This window comes from Xenopus laevis, chromosome 6S (assembly GCF_017654675.1).
Source record: "Xenopus laevis strain J_2021 chromosome 6S, Xenopus_laevis_v10.1, whole genome shotgun sequence".
Classification (NCBI taxonomy): Eukaryota; Metazoa; Chordata; class Amphibia; order Anura; family Pipidae; genus Xenopus; species Xenopus laevis.
The window spans coordinates 11545494-11565808 of record NC_054382.1 but is presented as its reverse complement, the minus strand read 5'-3'; the positions used below and the strand labels follow the sequence as shown (position 1 = coordinate 11565808).

General features: G+C 40.8%; 1 protein-coding gene across 1 annotated transcript in view; it reads right to left on the bottom strand.

Moving 5' to 3' along the window:
• ube3c.S (ubiquitin protein ligase E3C S homeolog) overlaps window positions 1-20315 on the bottom strand; it is a 77800-nt gene that overhangs the window by 11203 nt on the left and 46282 nt on the right. Inside the window, 5 exon segments of the mRNA NM_001087330.1 lie at window positions 9720-9967; window positions 10060-10192; window positions 11246-11343; window positions 15009-15096; window positions 15937-16041. Coding sequence (NP_001080799.1) covers window positions 9720-9967; window positions 10060-10192; window positions 11246-11343; window positions 15009-15096; window positions 15937-16041 — 672 coding nt within the window.

Below are 20315 nucleotides of genomic sequence, written 5' to 3'. Positions count from 1 at the left end.
CAGTGCAGAATTCTGCTGGAGCAGCACTATTAACTTATTCATTTTGAAAAAATGTTTTTTTCCCATGACAGTATCCCTTTAAAATTCAAATAAATTCAACGTGGATCTAAGAATGCATTCAGCTTTAATGTTTCTGTTGCAGATGAAAGATAATTGCAGGTGTCTATGGTGGGTCTCTGTTGTTAGTGTACAAGCTCTATCTGATCAGATTATTTTGTTAGCAGCAGATAAAGGGTTTTCACACTTTTCCATTGTGGATTACTTTACACATTCAACCCAAGGTGGGCTAGTGAAGTATCTCAGAACAAAGCCATTGAAGACTTTAATGACTCTACTTAGCAGCGACGCAGCAATTTTCAGCCCCATTCAAAGACCAAGGTCTCTAAACTTCCAATGACCCTGCTGTGTTTGCACACTGGAAGCTTCCCATTGAAAACCACAAGTTAATAAAGCTAAACACCTGTTAGGAAGTCTTAAACCATTGCAGGCCGAGGGCTGCAAAGCTAAATAGTTGGTAAATAATGACCGTACATGGACCACCGACTGCCTGTGTATTCTGCTCACCTTTCCGAGCATTATTCTTTCTGGAACAACAATTGCTTATCACATGAAACGACCAGGTATTTCACTATTTCACTGTTTGTGTTTCACACCTGTTACAATTCAGATTCCCTCTTAAAGTGCCAACACACTGGCCTATTCCAAACTGATCACATCACTGAAGGACTAATTAAAGTGACCACACACAGCATTGATTCCAAAATCAAACACTATCATCTGTCTTTGTGTCGCTCTTTAAAACAATCAATTTGGCCAATCTTCATATGGTGCCAATGCATTAAAGTTGATCATCAAGAACATAAAACCAGGGAGATAAATGACCTGCATGGAACCCCACTCCAAGAGATTCTACCAAGTGATCACCATTGGGCTATTTCATGTTCTTCCTACGTTAGGTGCTTCCCTGCAGCAGAGAGAGTACAAAGTCACTGAAAAGAACAGGCAGGGTTTCCTTATGCAGTTTCCGAATCCTTGTGGTTCACTACATGAAGAATCCACTGCAAGGAACCGCATGAAGAATCCACTGCAAGGAACCGCATGAAGAATCCACTGCAAGGAACCGCATGAAGAATACACTGCAAGGAACCGCATGAAGGATCCACTGCAAGGAACCGCATGAAGGATCCACTGCAAGGAACCGCATGAAGAATCCACTGCAAGGAACCAAATGAAGAATCCACTGCAAGGAACCGCATGAAGGATCCACTACGAGGAACCGCATGAAGAATCCACTACAAGGAACCGCATGAAGAATCCACTACCATGAACCGCATGAAGAATCCACTACCATGAACCGCATGAAGAATCCACTACCATGAACCGCATGAAGAATCCACTACCATGAACCGCATAAAGAATCCACTACAAAAAAACGCATGAAGAATCCACTACAAGGAACTAGGGATGCACCGAATCCAGGATTCAGTTTGGGATTCTGCCTTTTTCAGCAGGATTCGGATTTGGCCGTATACTTCTGCCTGACGAAACCTAATCCGAATTTGCATATGCAAATTATGGGCAGGGAAGGAAATCGCGTGAAATTTTTTCACAAAACAAGGAGGTAAAAAATCTTTATGCAAATTAGGGTTCCGATTCGGTTCGGTATTCGGCCGAATTTTTCGTAAAGGATTCAAATAGTGGATTCGGTGCATCCCTAGAAGGACCCGCATAAAAAATCCACTACAAGGAACCGCGTGAAGAATCCACTCCAAGGAACCGCATGAAGAATCCACTGCCAAGAACCGCATAAAGAATCCACTGCCAAGAACCGCATAAAGAATCCACTACAAGAAACCGCATGAAGAATCCACTACAAGGAACCGCATGAAAAATCCACTACCAAGAAATGCAAAAAGAATTCACTACAAGGAACCGCATTAAAAATCCCCTACAAGAAACCGCATGAAGAATCCACTACAAGGAACCGCATGAAGAATCCACTACAAGGAACCGCATGAAGAATCCACTACAAGAAACCGCATGAAGAATCCACTACAAGAACCGCATGAAGAATCCACTACAAAAAAACGTATGAAGAATCCACTACAAGGAACTAGGGATGCACCGAATCCAGGATTCAGTTCGGGATTCTGCCTTTTTCAGCAGGATTCGGATTTGGCCGTATTCTTCTGCCTGTCCGAACCTAATCCAAATTTGCATATGCAAATTATGGGCAGGGAGGGAAATCGCGTGAAATTTTGTCACAAAACAAGGAGGTATATAATCTTTATGCAAATTAGGGTTCAGATTCGGTTCGGTATTCGGCCGAATTTTTCGTAAAGTATTCAAATAGTGGATTCGGTGCATCCCTAGAAGGACCCGCATAAAAAATCCACTACAAGGAACCGCGTGAAGAATCCACTACAAGGAACCGCATGAAGAATCCACTGCCAAGAACCGCATGAAGAATCCACTGCCAAGAACCGCATGAAGAATCCACTACCAAGAACTGCATAAAGAATCCACTACAAGAAACCGCATGAAGAATCCACTACAAGGAACCGCATGAAAAATCCACTTCCAAGAAGTGCAAAAACAATTCACTACAAGGAACCGCATTAAAAATCCACTAAAAGAAACCGCATGAAGAGTCAACTACCAAGAACCGCATGAAGAATCCACTACAAGAAACCGCATGAAGAATCCACTACAAGGAACCGCATGAAAAATCCACTTCCAAGAAGTGCAAAAAGAATTCACTACAAGGAACCGCATTAAAAATCCACTACAAGAAACCGCATGAAGAGTCAACTACCAAGAACCGCATGAAGAATCCACTATAAGAAACCGCATGAAGAATCCACTACAAGAAACCGCATGAAGAATCCACTACAAGGAACCGCATGAAAAATCCACTTCCAAGAAGTGCAAAAAGAATTCACTACAAGGAACCGCATTAAAAATCCACTACAAGAAACCGCATGAAGTGTCAACTACCAAGAACCGCATGAAGAATCCACTATAAGAAACCGCATGAAGAATCCACTACAAGGAACCGCATGAAAAATCCACTTCCAAGAAGTGCAAAAAGAATTCACTACAAGGAACCGCATTAAAAATCCACTACAAGAAACCGCATGAAGAGTCAACTACCAAGAACCGCATGAAGAATCCACTATAAGAAACCGCATGAAGAATCCACTACAAGGAACCGCATGAAGAATCCACTACAAGGAACCGCATAAAGGATCTACTACAAGGAACCGCATGAAGGATCCACTACAAGGAACTGCATAAAGGATCTACTACAAGGAACCGCATGAAGGATTCACTTCAAGGAACTGCATAAAGGATCTACTACAAGGAACCGCATGAAGAAATCACTACAAGGAACCAAATGAAGAATTTACTACAAGGAACCGCATGAAGAATCCACTACAAGGAACTACACGAAGGATCCACCACAAGGAACCGTAGGAATAAATGCTTATCTGTAAGAGCCCTTCTCACCAAGTGCCATTCTCCTAATTTTGACTGACACTGCCACGGTCGGCTGAGGGACTTTATATGCCTGGTGGTTCAGTCTTGCTTTTTATGTTTACTGGCTTGGGAACCAAAGAGAAAATAGCTTGCTATCAGATATGACATCTTAATATGTACATAAAATTCAAATTACAGGTTTTAAACTTTATAAATCTGGTAGCAAGGTCAGTCAGAGGAAATCATGCTCTGCTTCTTCAGTTTGGAAGAGAATGCTTGAAAATCCTAAAACTGCATGGTCTTTTCATTTATTTACTAAATGCCTGCACGCTGCTGAAATACTCTTTGGCATAACTCCTGATACTATAGGCAGAGTGAGCACGGAGAGACTCAGACAGGAAGTGACATCACACCAAGCTAATATGGCAGCTGCTATCCTAAACAAACAGAGAGAGCTCCTAAAGCTGTGGTAAAGCATTCTACAGAATAAATATAATGTTATAAGTTTGCACTATTGTGGCTAATCTATTGGCAATAAACTGCTTCGGTAGCTTTCCTTCTCCTTTAACCATGTTCACCATGTTATGTTTTCCAGCTCTTCTGTTAATGGAAATTAAAACTACCCATTTTCCTTTTGATCCTTTTTGGCCAATTTCTAATATAATCCCTTCATTCTGATTTTTTCATAGACTTCTGTTTTCACCATACTTATTTGATGTCCTAGAGCACAATGGACTACTGTCCAACTGTTGTATGCAAAGCCTTGACCATGAAATCCAAACAAGGTTCTATCTCAGTCATTCAATGCTAAACGGAACATCTAGGCATCAATGGGATATCATTAAATGACTGTCCCCTTCCTTGACTTGGAGACCCAATCAACTGTAAGAAAAACCAACTGTGAGAATTAAGTGTGAAAAAGTCAACTATTTTTTTGAAGACCACCCAATTGTTATTATCCTGTAACCTCAACTGGCTGATTTCCCTTTAAATCCCTAGCCTTATATCACAACGGTTTGTAAAAATAATGGTTTCAAAGCAAAAGAGTGGCTGGGTCTATGACTCCAGCGTTTATTCAAGCTGTGTATCTTCATTGTCCTGTTTGTGTAGTTGGCTCTAAGAGGTGTAAATAATGACTTTTCAGAAGGAATCCAATGGAAGGTCACTGTTTGCAAGAACAAAACGCCATTGTTATTCAGCATTAACATCAAAGCTCCCCAATAAATTACTTTTATGACTCTTTCATGGTATGGAAATGTAGAATATATCTACCTCCCTCCCCCCAACCTCTTGTAAGGCAGGTTTAAACTTTTAAGATGTCCACTACGTGAATAAATGATGGTGCTCAGAAACCATGACCGCATCAGCTAAATGGATTATAAATTATATTTCCATAATATATGCAACCAAAATCAAGGTGAACATAAATCAGGGTATTTTCTAAACACAGGTTAATTGCAAAACTTCAATTTTTTATGCAAAATAATCCACTTGGTCCTCGCATCGTATGCCCCTACCCTACTATCAATTACCATGTCCCTTTAAGAGAAGAAGAAAAAAAGTAGCACTAGGTATACTGAAGAAAAGGCGCGGGTTATTTGTCACGTGTCTGTCTCTGATGGGTGTTTATAGGCAGAAATTGTGCCAAAATGATTTCAAATGAAATGAATTAATTATGGTAGAAGCCTTTTAATAGAAGTGAGTGGGCGCCAAATGTGATTAATGCAAATTGTGTTGCTATCAAGAGACTAAATGGGAAACAACATCGTGTTTGCTGCCAAATAACTTTAGTAATTTACTGCATTAAGAATCAATGAAAAATTATGCTTTTGAAACGCAGCGCTATTAATGTCAATATAGGCCCTGTCATTCCAAGTACACAGAGGCCCAAACAGCCTCCTACCAGCCCACTATATGGTAACTTTCTATGGAGCCGTACAGCAGCCCCTCTGGCATTTGCCAGAACCCACAGATTGCCAGTCCGGGCCTGCAGACAACCCAAAGATCACCTCCAAAGACCTGCGGCAGACGGTGTATCTGTACATTGTTCAGCCAATGATAAACAAAACTCCAAAGAAATAAGAGGGGTTCCTAAACTTTTTCATATGACTGCAAAGCTCCAAGAACATTTGTGACAGAATATAGATATACAACTTAAGGGTAAGGACACACGAGGAGATTCAGGGAGATTTTGTCGCCTGGCTACTAATCGCCTTGTCTTTTGAGCAACTATCTCCCTGAACTGCCTCACCGTTTTTCCCCATAGGCTACAATGAAAAGTCGCCTGCTCTAATGCACACAGGGCGATGCGTTTTCAATAGTTGCCTGAAATTGCCTCACTGAGGCAACTTTGGGCAACTATTGAAAACGCATCGCCCTGTGTGCATTAGAGCAGGCGACTTTTCATTGTAGCCTATGGGGAAAAACGGTGAGGCAGTTCAGGGAGATAGTTGCTCAAAAGACAAGGCGATTAGTAGCCAGGCGACAAAATCTCCCTGAATCTCCTAGTGTGTCCTTACCCTAAATGTCACCGTAAATTATCCTCTGGCTGGGCTTTGAAGGGAATCTTCTGATACTACGTGAGATAGGAGCCAAGCATTCATGACATTTTAAATTACCCACAAAATACAATAGGCCTTCAGGCACATCCAGCAGATTCATAAAATATCATTTCTTGCACACGACCTACAAAAATGACATAGAATGTTACCTTCTACTATGAGCACGGCCATGGGCCAGGTTGGCAATTCAAGACATTGGCCTCTTCTTTTGGCAGTTGAATGAACATCCATATTACTGGGGTCTCTGGCAGTGACTAGATGCCACCACGAAAACTCATGCTTTGATTAAATCGAGGTCTCAGGTGGATGGAAGAAAAATTGCTGATGTGGCCCATACCAACAGGCAGCTAAGCATTTGATTTAACGCTTACTCAGATGCTCTTAAGGTGGCCATAGACACACAGATCCGATCGTACGAATCGAGGATTCAAACGATTTTCGGATCGTGTGTGGCGTGTGCCGACATCTTTCGCCCGGCGGAGATCGGTCGTTTGGTCGATCGGTCAGGTTTGATTTTGACCCGACCGATCCCGCCAGAGCTCATGGCACATCGTAATCTGATCGTTCGGCCATACGGCAGAACAATCAGATTACCCCCGATATAGCCATGCCTGTTAATGGCATATCGGGGAAAGATCCGCTCGTTTGGCAACATCGCCAAACAAGCGGATCTTTGCATCTATGGCCACGTTTATAACAACTCGTTCCCATGAGCAGATTTAAAATTGCCCATTAAATCACACAAAGCAATGTTTGAAGAAGAATAAATGTATTTGACTTCACTGAAGACGGCCTCTTCAAAAGATCAAGTTATTACCGTACGCCATACTTTAACTGTTTATTTATTCCCTGTCTAAAAAGGCAATAAAAGGCAATCACTACACAGCCCAAAAGCAGGAATCATCGGCTAATGGAACTTTTAACTGAAAAGGTAATTCTCCTAATGCAGACTCATGTGCGGGGAGTTGCTTGTGCTTCATCACAGTAAACAATCATGAACATATGCATTCAATTTAAATACATTATGACCCCATAAATATCCCTATCAATCAATACGCTATGTTAAAAGTCCACACGGAAATCATTTCAGTGGTGGAAGAGTCCGACCATGTATTACGGAACTGATGAATTTAATTGCAGTGGATGTGATATACTCGGGCACAAAACGGTGAATTAAACAGTTCTGATAGTTTCTCGATGGGATGCGGTTTTTATGTGCTTAAAGGGGGACGTGTCCCAATAGGAATCCTCCAGAATGCCACTGGCACGCATCGATAACCGAATCCCATAATATATTCAATGAGAGAATGCAGAGTCACTGCCTAATAATAACTGAACTCTTCCTTATACATGTACATGATACAATGGTCATGGCTGAACCAAAATACCCTTTAAAGTGAAAGTAGAATTCGGTTCATGTAGAAATATCAGGTTGTCTATAAATGAGGCAGAATTTTCCAGGGTGCAGACTAATAACATTAGAATACCCTTCTTGCATGTAAATATGAAAAAAGAAGACAATCCAGGCTACAACCCTGATCTGCCCAGTTAAACCCATATCCAAACCCAATCTGCCCGATGGCCCCAACCACTTTTAAGTAAGTGTCTCTATTTTGGGGTCTGTGATCTGAGACTGTCCCACCTATAACAGGAGTTTTTGGAGGTGGGCCTTTGTACCAGACGTAGTAATCCAGAGGTTTGCATTTAAAGGAGAACTAAAGCTTAACTAAAGAAGTAGGTAGAAATGTTGTACATTATGTTTTGTGCTTCTGTACCAGCCCAAGGCAACCACAGCCCTTTAGCAGTAAAGATCTGTGTCTCCAAAGATGCCCCAGTAGCTCCCCATCTTCTTTTCTGCTGATTCACTGCACATGCTCTGTGCTGCTGTCACTTACTGAGCTTAGGGAGCCACTCACAATATACAGTACACATAGAATAGAAATGTCACAATATAAGGCTGATTAGTAATTAATACACATAATTACTACATGGCAGCACAGAAACCAGTGCAATTAGCATCAGAATTTAATAATCAGCAAACCTGTAGCATCAGCTTATATTACAGCCAGGGAAGCTCATTTTCTGCTGGATAATTAGTGACGAGCCCTAAGCTTAGCTTCTCAACAGCCAATCAGAGCCCACTGAGCATGTGAGTGTCACAGACACTTTCCAAGATGGTGACCCCCTGTGACAAGTTTGAAGTCCTGGATCATTGCTGCTATTGACAAGCTGAAACTTTAGCCTCGTGCAATAAGTTCAGTATATAAAATATGGCATTTATAGCCACATTCATTTTTAGGGTTTAGTTCTCCTTTAAACAGGTTTCAGAAAGGTTTGCACAGAAGCACCAATGTGATTTAATTTCTGCCCCTGGGGCAAACAATCTGATCGTCTTAAGTTGGCCACCACCTGGGTGACGAGATCAGGCAAAGATCTTCTCATGTGGAGGGATCTGTGTGTATCATAAGAAGCAGATTCCAGAAGTGAGTAGGAGTAAAAATGTTAATACTTGGAATTATAACGAATGCGTAAATTATAATTCCTTCAGCGATTCCACCTAATATCCCCGCAGTTCCAAGCGATAACCATTAGCTCCGCACTATATCAAACACGACTAGATCTTGCTGAAACGAAATTCATATTTCTGAACTCATTTTAATTATCTTTCGGTTCTCATTCTTTGAATCTATTTCCCATAGATATTTGGCACAACGAAAACCTGAACTCATATATAACTCTCACGAGCCACTTATGGATTAAATGTAGATTCGAAAATCAAATCAATTCAGACACAATTCTTTCGACTATTAAATCTTGCTATTTATCATTGCGACTGCATTCAAATTATGAGCTTGACTGCTATAGAATGAGATGTTTCTGCCTATGTTCTTTTAGAAGTACAACTGCCTATAAAATGGCTCAGGCTCGAACCATTGTTTATCAGCCTTCATAAAAATCAAGCAAATTTCTTTCATTCTATATCGATTAAAGGGAAGAGGTTACAGGGCAGGCTGTTGTTTCTCCTACTCAATGTAACTGAATGTGTCTCAGTGGGACCTGGATTTTTACTTTTGAGTGCTGTTCTTAGATCTACCAGGGATCTTGTGTTAAGATAACTTTTTAACTTAATTATGGAGTTTTCTGGGATATATTTTTGTGCTTAAGCTTAGGACAAACAACCCAAACTTATTTAGAAACAAGCAACATAGAAGTACATGACAGTTGTAATAAGCAATGATTATGATGAGGTTGGGACTCCCATTCACAAGACAATAAGCTCCTAATAGAGTCCTGCAGCGGGTCGGGTACTCACGTGGGTTGAGGGTTTGGGTCTCAGAAATTGGTTCCGCACTGAACTCTAGTCTGAAAAACCCAAATTGTCATCTTTTCCCTTTTTGCACTGATGAGATCTGACCTCAACAGTGTTTGGTTTGACTTCATATAAACTCTACCGAATCAAGGAAGGATATAAAAGCTCCTGGTCAGCTTAATTCTCACAACCAACTGTGGATTCCTTAGAACCTTCAGCAGTTATTTCGCAGTTAATGTATATCAGCCAGTTTCTGTTCCTACAATATGTAATTAAATATGTGGTGCGGTTCAGGGACATTGCACCTTTTGAAAAATTATTATTCTATACAACAAACCACATTTGAATGTACATTGTGTTAACTTTACCTTTCCCAGCATTCTCCCCAGGAAGTAGTAATGTCTAGCAAAGGAGTCCCCGACAAGCATCTGAGCAGCGGGATTGGGGTACAGAAGCCCTTCATTAGTGGTCTTGAAAAAGCCTTGGTTAGGGTTAAACCCAGATTTCAGCAGCTCATTCAGGAACTCCCGAAATATTCCTCCTCCGTCAATTCCAGCCTCGTCCAAGCCATGTGCGTTCAGCAAATGAACGCGGATACGCTTTTTGAGATCGGGCTCTGGAAAGGAAGAGAAGAACTGGCTGAATTTAAAGATGTGAACGATAACGTATGTAGCAGTGTGTTGGACATATAATGGATTCAGTGCTGACCATTCTCAGGAGAAAGCTTGTCATAAGCATCTTCATAGATGTAATTCCTCCTAATAGTGACATTGATTCCATCAATAAATGGTCCATCCCCCTGGACTTCCTGTTTGTCAGCATAGATGAGTCTCTGGAAGATCTAGAAGACAGATCAAAATATTCCTTTTAAATGTTTATGAGCCAACAAAGCAAGGGGAAAAATACTCAAGGGTTTATGAAAGACAGGGTTTAGTAGGTTACGAAAGTGTCTAGTTTAAGTGTTCATTTTGGGGGTATAGTTTTCCTTTAAAACAACAAGCGGGCAACAGATTACAGATGTACTTCCTACTTTATGACATGTATAGTCACATGACGTGTGTCATGACTCTGGCACTTCACCATCACCTCTGATGAAGTGCCAGAAAGAGGCATGAAATGCGTCAGGTGACTATACATGTCATAGAGTAGGAAGTACATCTGTAATCTGTTGCCCGCTTGTTGTTTTAAAGGAAAACTATACCCCCAAAATGAATATTTCAGAAACAGATAGTTTATATCAATTAAGTGGCATATTAAAGAATCTTACCAAACTTGAATATATATTTAAGAAAATATTGCCCTTTTACATCTCTTGCCTTGAACCACCATTTTTTGATGGTCTGTGTGCTGCCTCAGAGATGACCTGACCAGAAATACTGCAGCTCTAACTATAAGAGGAAGAGATCACCTGACCAGAAATACTGCAGATCTAACTGTAAGAGGAAGAGATCACCTGACCAGAAATACTGCAGCTCTAACTGTAACAGGAAGAGATCACCTGACCAGAAATACTGCTGCCCTAACTGTAACAGGAAGAGATCACCTGACATGAAATACTGCAGCTCTAACTGTAACAGGAAGAAGTGTGAAAGCAAAAGACAGAACTCTCATGTGACCTAACAAGTATAGTTTTTTTGTGTGCACCGTGAATCTTACAATCCCAATTTTATTTTTTAAAATGGCAATTTTCTATTTATGATTACCCAATGGCACATACTACTAGAAAAGTATATTATTATGAAAATGGTTTATTTACATGAAGCAGGGTTTTACACATGAGCTGTTTTATGCAATACCTTTTTATAGAGGCCTACATTGTTTGGGGGGTATAGTTTTCCTTTAAATAGCTCAAACTAAAGTTTTACCAGTCCTATCCTTACTGAATGTCGCTTACCTTTACTCTTTCTTCAAAGGGAACCACAAAGGGGAGTTCTGTCAAAATCGCCAACTGCCTCTCTTCAGAAACAGACAACGGGGCAGGCTCCAGGCCAACTAAATAAAAGAAAAAATAATAAAAATCAGTTAATTCAGTTCTATATATGTATATAACTGCTGCAGTGGATTTCGACTGGTGGCCCTTTAGGTTGTCAAGAGGGAAACCGTTGTAGATGTTCCCCTTTAAAGAGATTTTCGCCTTTGAGTTGGCCTTTAAAGGGGTTGTTCACCTTTAAATGAACTTTTAGCATGATGTAGAGAGTGATATTCTGAGACCATTTGCATTTGGGTTTCAGTCATTTTTGTTTTTGAGTTATTTAGCTTTTTATTCAGCAGCTCTTCAGTTTGCAATTTTGGCAATCTGGTTGCTAGGGTCCAAATTAACTTAGCAACCATGCATTGATTTGAATAAGAGACTGGAATATGAATAGGAGAGATTTTTATAAATGATAAAAAGTAGCAATAACAATAAATGTGCAGTGACCCCCTTTTGAAAGCTGGAAAGTGTCAAATAACTTAAAAAGTATAACATATAAATAACAAAGACCAATTACAAAGTTGCTAGGAATTGGACATTCTATAACATACTAAAAGTTACCTCAAAGGTAAACCACTCTTTTAATGTGATGTAGAGAGGGATATTCTGAGACAATTTGCCATTGGGTTTTATATTTTTTAATATATGTAGTTTTTGAGTTATTTAGCTTTTTATTCAGCGGCTCTTCAGTTTGCCATTTTTAGCAATCTGGTTGCTAGGCCCTGAATTCCCCTAGCAACCATGCACTGATTTGATTAAGGGACTGGACTATGAATAGGAGAGGCCTGAATAGAAAGATGAGTAATAAAAAGTAGCAATAAAAATACATTTGTAGCCTTACAGAGCATTTGCTTTTAGATGGGGTCAGTGACCCCCATTTGAAAGCTTGAAGGAGTCAGAAGAAGGAGGCCATAAATTTAAATTAAGACCAATGTAAATATTGCTTAAAATTAGCCATACTGTACCATACTAAAAGGTAATTTTAAAGAGGTGGTTCACCTTAAAGTTAACTTTTAGTATGTTATACAGCTGCCAAGTCTAACTAACTTTTCAAATAGCCTTCATTTTTTCTTTTCTGTAGTTTTTGAATTATATGCCTTCTTCTTCTGACTCTTTCCAGCTTTCAAAACGGGGGTCACCGACCCCATCTAAAAACAAGCTCTGTAAGGCTACACATTTATTGTTATTGATACCTGTTATGACACCTTTTTCTGTTCAGGCCTCTCCTATTCATATTCCAGTCCCTTATTCAAATCAGTGCATGGTTGCTATGGGAATTTGCTCCCTAACAACCAGATTGCTAAAATTGCAAACTGGAGAGCTGCTGAATAAAAAGCTAAATCACTCAAAAACCACAAATAATAAAAAATGAAAACCAATTGCAAATTGTCTCGGGATAACACTCTCTAGATCATACTAGAAGTTAATTTAAAGGGGAACAACCCCTTTAAGGTGAACCACCCCCTTTAAGGAAAGAGAGAAATAAAATAGAAATGGTTATATCGAAAGGCAGAAAGCATAGACCTAAAAGAAACACTGCCTGAGTCTTTCCCTGCTCACTCATAGCTCTGGGTTCAGATTACAGCGGTGAGGGGAGGAGGGAGGGGGAAAGGTGAGAGAGAGGAGCAAACTGAGCATGCTCAAGCCCTAGCCCTGGAGGTTTAAGCTGAAAACAGGAAGTCTGATACAGAAGCCCATGTGTACACAATAGAAAGAAAGAAATGTGGTGTTTTTTTTTGTCAGAGGACTCATTTTATATAGACTTTTCTGATAAAGCTTACTTACTTTTAACCTTTCCTTCTCCTATAAGAAGAGAGGGTGCATATTTAAAAGGCAAGGTAACTCCTACAGTTAATGCTGGGGTTAAATGGAGACATACTGGGGCTGTGAAGTGAGGCAGGAAGGAACCTCCATGGGAGGCTGACACTGCAGTCTGTGACTTCACATGCGGACGTCTGCATCTGAATGTCTCTGTATAAAGCAGAATCTCAGATGGCAGCAGACTGCTTGTCTCAAGTCTCTGCTGACAACTGCACGATCCTGTATCCACTGGCCAGTGCTGCGAGGGATTTCCACCATCCATTTATTTCTGAATGCATCTAACAGCTATTAAAAGCTGCCTCTCCCTCTCTCTGCCCTGCTGGTTCTGACTTTTGAAAGAATGTAGCTAACAGACCTGTGAAGAAGCAAACAGGGCTAACTTGTTCCGTGGCAGCAGCAGTGCAGAAAGGGATGGAGAGATACTGGAAGCAGGGTTGCCACCCTGCCGGTATTTTACCGGCCAAAATACCTGCCAAGGCCGGTATTACAAATTTACCGGCAATGTATCTGCCGGTAAATTTGTAATACAATCAAAAGGAGCCCTCGGCCTGCCCCGAATCCCCTGCAACTTACCTTTTCTTTTGCCTCTTCTAGCGTCTGCGGTGTCCGTTGCGTGGCCCCGCCCCTTTTGACGTCATGTCCCGCCCATTTGAGGCCCCGCCCCCCAGCAGCCGGTAAAATTTTTTATAAAAGGTGACAACCCTAACTGGAAGGGAAATGCTCGCCTTACAATTACGGCTTTATTTATAGGCATTCTTATCTTGTAGACATTTTCCATTACGATGTCAATGTGAGCAGCCTTAATGTAAGGGTTAAAAGCCGTTTAATAGAAAACTGCGTGCGCGGCAAAGGTAAAACGCTATTCCAAGTACTAAAGCTCAATTATTCTGCCCAATTAGTCACGTTTATCTACGTTTCTCCATCAAGATTTCAATTTGTGGGGAGAGTTATGGCCTGAAGATGTCAATATGCGCAGCATTTAGAGCCAGAGGTATTTAGGGTAAATGAGGGATCACAAACAAATAAAGGCAGATGTGATGCTTTAACTCCTAATTGGCTCCATCCATCCCAGCGAATCGCAGAGGCTCACAGTGAAATGATGAGCATTTGGTTTATTGTAACTCATGGGAGGCTTTAAACAGACAGTTCCTCAATATTCATTGCAAGAAATGTGGTTTGTATGGCCAATGGATTTTTAAAAAAAATGCTGATTGTGTTCCAGTGTTTATGCATACAGGTATAGGACCTGTTATACAGAATGCTCAGGGCCTGGGGTTTTCCGGATAACGGATCTAATTGTCAATTCTACTAGAAAACCATTTAAACATTAAATAAACCCAATATCATGTTTTTGTTTCCAATAAGGATTAATTATATCTTAGTTTGGATCAAATACAAGGCGGGTCCGGTACATGCGGGTTACCAGCAAAAAAGCGGGCACCTGCGGAATGAGGATCTTCAGGTGCGGGTATAGATGCGGGTCTGTGGGTTGCAGGTCTCAACTAAATGTCTTATCTTATGTAATATTGTCTATATTTTACTCCTTTTAAAGTTTTACAAAACTTGTTTCTGTCCCCGCCCATTTTTGACGACGTCACTTCTGGTTTGCAGCAACATCACTTCCTGTTTGATGGTGTTCGGCGGGTTGCGGATAAGGCAGTTGTGGGTCCGGGTCGGGTAGCGGATCAAAGGGGGTAAATATGCGGGTTGCGGTTCGGGTCGCGGGCTGTGTTCTAGAAATTGGTTCCGCGTAGGACTCTAGTACAAGGTACACTTTTATTATCACAGAGAAAAAGAAAATCATTTTTATGGGAGATGGCCTTTTATAAGCCAAACATGATGTGCAACCTGAAGCAAATCTTACCATCTAATGTAGACTGTAATGGTCCAATTCTGCCCATTCTCCTCACTCTCCACACGTGTCTGGCTGAAGGTACATAAAGTTGGGTAACCTAGAAAAACAAAAAGGGCGTCTTGTAATGTATTCTGATTAGGGGGTGCATCACAAAACGAGTTACTCGATCATGACTTCCATACAAGAAACAGCACAACACAAGGGGAACTCCATCCAAGTAATACATTTTTTTTATAATAAACAAAAATGCAATTGTAATTAGGGATGCACAGAATACACTATTTGGGATTCTTCCAAATCCAAATTTGCATATGCAAATTAGGGACAGGAAGGGATAAAATTGGATAACATTTTTTTGTTCCTTGTTTTGTGATGAAAATTCACTTGATTTCCCTTCCCATCCCTAATTTGCAAAATAGGATTCAGATTCGGTTCGGCACAAGCATTCGGCCGAATCCTGCTGAAAAAGGCTGAATCCTGGCCGAATCCCGAACCGAATCCTAGATTCCCTAATTGTAATGATATGTCATTTTTAGGGCAGAGAAACACGTGGAGATTTGGGGACATTTAGTCACCGGCGACAAATACGCCTCTTCTTCAGGCGACTAATCTCCCAAACTGCCTTCCCACCGGCTAGAATCTAAATCGTTGGCGGGATGGCAATTGGAGCGATTCGTTTTCAGAAGTCGCCTCACAAGCAAACATTGGAAAACAAAGCGCTCCAAGTGCCATCCCGTCAGCGATTTAGATTCTGCCCGTCGGGAGCACAGTTCGTGGAAATTAGTCGCCCGATGTAGAGGTGATTTGTCGCTGGGCGACTACTCTCCGTGAATCGCCACGCGTGTCTCTGCCCTTAAAGTCATTTCTAAAAGCAATAACATTTACAAAAATCTTTAAAATCACTTTAAGTCACTAAGATGTTTCGCAGAAGACCTACCTTATCTGCTTTAATGTTCTCTTGTTCAGACAACCAGTGATTTAAAGGACAGAAGTTTCTCCTTGTGTCCCGAGACTTCAGCATTTTAACCAGATTGGTGATTACCTATAAAAAAAGAAAATAACCAAGCTTGAAATGTGTGCACCTTATTCTTTTTGACTGTATGATTTCGGAAACTACAATAAAAAGAACCTTTAAAGGGATACTGTCATCGGAAAACATGTTTTTTTCAAAACACATCATTTAATAGTGCTGCTCCAGCAGAATTCTGCACTGAAATCCATTTCTCAAAAGAGCAAACAGATTTTATTATATTCAATTTTGAAATCTGACATGGGGCTAGACATTTTGTCAATTTCCCAGCTGCCCCCAGTCATGTGACTTGTGCCTGCACTTTAGGAGAGAAATGCTTTCTGGCAGGCTGCTGTTTTTCCTTCTCAATGTAACTGAATGTGTCTCAGTGGGACATGGGTTTTTACTATTGAGTGCTGTTCTTAGATCTACCAGGCAGCTGTTATCTCGTGTTAGGGAGCTGCTATCTGGTTACCTTCCCATTGTTCTGTTGTTAGGCTGCTGGGGGAGAAAAGGGAGGGGGTGATATCACTCCAACTTGCAGTACAGCAGTAAAGAGTGATTGAAGTTTATCAGAGCACAAGTCACATGACTTGGGGCAGCTGGGAAATTGACAAAATGTCTAGCCCCATGTCAGATTTCAAAATTGAATATGAAAAAATCTGTTTGCTCTTTTGAGAAATGGATTTCAGTGCAGAATTTTGCTGGAGCAGCACTATTAACTGATTCATTTTTTTCCCATGACAGTATCCCTTTAACATAAATGAAAGGGCTGCTGCAATAGTTTGTTAACTGAGGTTCTCTCTCTGTTGTACAAGTGTAAAAACTAAATGCATAGAAATGCACAGAACTATATTTATAAATCAGTTTTATAAACAGTAAAGTAATGTATTTAGACAGGAGCCATTTAAATGGAAGAAAAAACATTTGTGCAATTAAAAGAGGAGACAACCCATAACTAACCCACCTCTAACTAACCCACCTTTACTTATGACACAGCAACCTACACCCAAAAGGTGGGAAACTTCAGCGACTGTATGGGCTTACGAGAAAAAGATTTCTAGATAATTACGTTTTCTTTTCCCTGTACAGCCCTAGATAAGCTCCAAATCTCTCCTACAAAAAGGACAACAAAAAACAGAATATGTACAGAAAACAAAAGCAAAAATAACTGGTGGCAAAGTAACCAGTAGCGTAACTAGATGTTATCCTGTTTTACGAATATATTGAAATTAGAGATGCAACAAATCCAGGATTCGGTTCGGGGTTCAGCCAGGATTTGACCTTTTTCAGCAGGATTCGGATTCAGCCAGATCCTTCTGCCTGGCCAAACCGAATCCTAATTTGCATATGCAAATTAGGGGCAGGAGGGAAATGGTGTGACTTTTGCCACACAACAAGGAAGTAGAAAATGTTTTCCCCTTCCGACCACTAATTTGCATATGCAACTTAGGATTCGGTTTCGATTTGGTATTCGTCCGAATCTTTCGCAAAGGATTCAGGGGTCCGTCTGAATCCGAAATAGTGGATTCGGTGCATCCCTAATTGAAATGACATTAGTTAGGACATCATGGGGCTCCTGTATCTCGTGGGTCTCCATGCAGCTGCAGCGTCTGCTTCCTGTCTTCATGCAGCAGTTGGGTGTCAGATGAATGATCCAATATATTTTATAGGGGGGCTTCCGTTCCTAGCAGATGTATTAGAGCTCACTCAAATAACTGATTCCAGTACAAACAAAATCTAACAAAATAACTGCCTTTTGCACAAATCCTGCATGTAGAGAGACATGATGTCTGGTGATTTTAATAGAGTGAGCTCTAATACATCTTCTAGGCAAAAGGAGCCCCCCTATAAGATATATTGGATCATTCACCTGACACCCAACTCCTGAATGAAGACAGAATGAAGAGAAACAGATGCTGAGAGAGGAATAGTGAAGATAAATTGATTATTTCAGAAACAGTACAGAATTTTTATTTGATTATATTTAGAAAGTTTTGTATTTCAGTATGCTGATGCTTCAATTTTCATTTTCGCAATAGTTCCTCTTTAACAAAGAATTTTAAAAGAAACCCGAATGAAGTGGCGGTCAAGACAGCTCAGCTTATTAGACCACATTAGTGCTGGATTTGCCACTATCAAAACATTATCATTTAGTCTCTCCTTCTGCTGATGTTTGCGCAGTCCAGGCCTCGTAAGTGAAGACGGAATGGGTTGGATAGAGGCAATTGTAGTCTTGTAGAATGAATAAGCATTGCTTAATTAGCCCGTTAGGTTAAGTGCAGGCATTAATGGGTCCTTCCCAAAGTCTAGCGTGACATCTTTCTCCAAGCATGGCCAAGAAGAACGTTCCATTAGCAATATTAATACAAGCTTAGTTGATCATTTTCATCCAATTAACTTCTTTCAATTAAATAGATCGCTTGACAAAAGCAGTGATAAAAGACCCGAAGGGACAGCTGTTGACTCCAGCGGAACGTTAGCGAGCGAGAGGTCGCTGGTATTAAACGGACTGTAAATCTAAGTTTCAATTTGGAAAGTGCATTTCTCCGGCACCCACTTCTTGAACGAGCAATTTTAGCTGAGGGGATCTGTTTGCTTGGGGGTTCCTTTCCTGCAACGGACAGGACTTCGGTTCCCTTTGTTATATCCCAGCTGTTAATGCTGACATTGGGAAAACGAGAAAGAGATTTCGTTTTCCTATGTTGTCACCAGCAACTGGTTTTGTTTTCTTGCCGCACCATTAATCACGTCGTTGAACAGACCAGGATGTGCTACTAATTAAGCCTGACTTTAAGGGTCAGGCGACACGAGCAGATTCGGGGACAAATTGCCTCTTCTTCGGGGCAACAATCTCCCCGAACTGCCTTCCCCCTGCCCTCTGCCGGCTAAAATTAAAATCGCCTGCAGCAATTCACAAGCGTCGCTTCGTTTTCCAAAGTCGCCCGGAGTTTCGGAAAACAAAGGGCCGCGTGTGAATTGCCCCAGGTCTGCTTGTGTGACTGACCCTAAACATGATCAATGAGCAGACCCCATCAAATAAGGCAAAAACCGCCACTTGGTGGCCTGCCCAGAGGACAAAAACAATATATTGCGCAATCTTCCCTCCTCTTAGATTGTATGCGTCTGTACAAGAGACAGACGTAAAAGAACATTAGAGAGATATAACCATCAAACCATTATAGATTTTATGATCTTAGCTTTATAAACAGGTTTTAATATCACAGAGCCCAATTATTATCCTTTCTTTATACAGCACCAACACATTAAGCAGCTCTTTACAGAGATTATACATCAGTCCTTGCAGTCCCTGCCCCAGTAGAGCTAACTATCTAAGGTCCGATCACATTTTTATACACTATCAGAAGCCAATTAAAGGAGAACTAAACCCTAAAAATTAATATGGTTAAAAATGTCATATTTTATATAGTGAACTTATTGCACGAGGCTAAAGTTTCAGCTTGTCAATAGCAGCAATGATCCAGGACTTCAAACTTGTCACAGGGGGTCACCATCTTGGAAAGTGTCTGTGACACTCACATGCTCAGTGGGCTCTGATTGGCTGTTGAGAAGCTAAGCTTAGGGCTCGTCACTAATTATCCAGCAGAAAATGAGCTTCCCTGGCTGTAATATAAGCTGATGCTCCAGGTTTGCTGATTATTAAATTCTGATGCTAATTGCACTGGTTTCTGTGCTGCCATGTAGTAATTATCTGTATTAATTACTAATCAGCCTTATATTGTGACATTTCTATTCTATGTGTACTGTATATTGTGAGTGGGTCCCTAAGCTCAGTAAGTGACAGCAGCACAGAGCATGTGCAGTGAATCAGCAGAAAAGAAGATGGGGAGCTACTGGGGCATCTTTGGAGACACAGATCTTTACTGCTAAAGGGCTGTGGTTGCCTTGGGCTGGTACAGAAGCACAAAACATCATGTATAACATTTCTAGTCTACTTCTTTAGTTAAGCTTTAGTTCTCCTTTAACCTACCTGTTTGTATTTGGATTGTAAAAGGAAACTGGCAAAATCAGTTTCATAGATATGGGGAGAAGATACACACTCCTTGCAGAAGGTACCGAGGCTGGAACTGCACCAGGCAGGGCCCTAGTGCTGACCTGTACCTTAGAATTATATTAGAGCGCAAGACCTGGAATGGATCCGTTATCTGGAAACCCGATATACAGAGAGCTCTGAATTGCGGACAGGCCCTCTCCCATAGACTCCATTTTATCCAAATAATCCAAATTTTAAAATGTATTTCCCTTTTCTGTGTAATAATAAAACAGTATCTTGTACTTGATCCCAA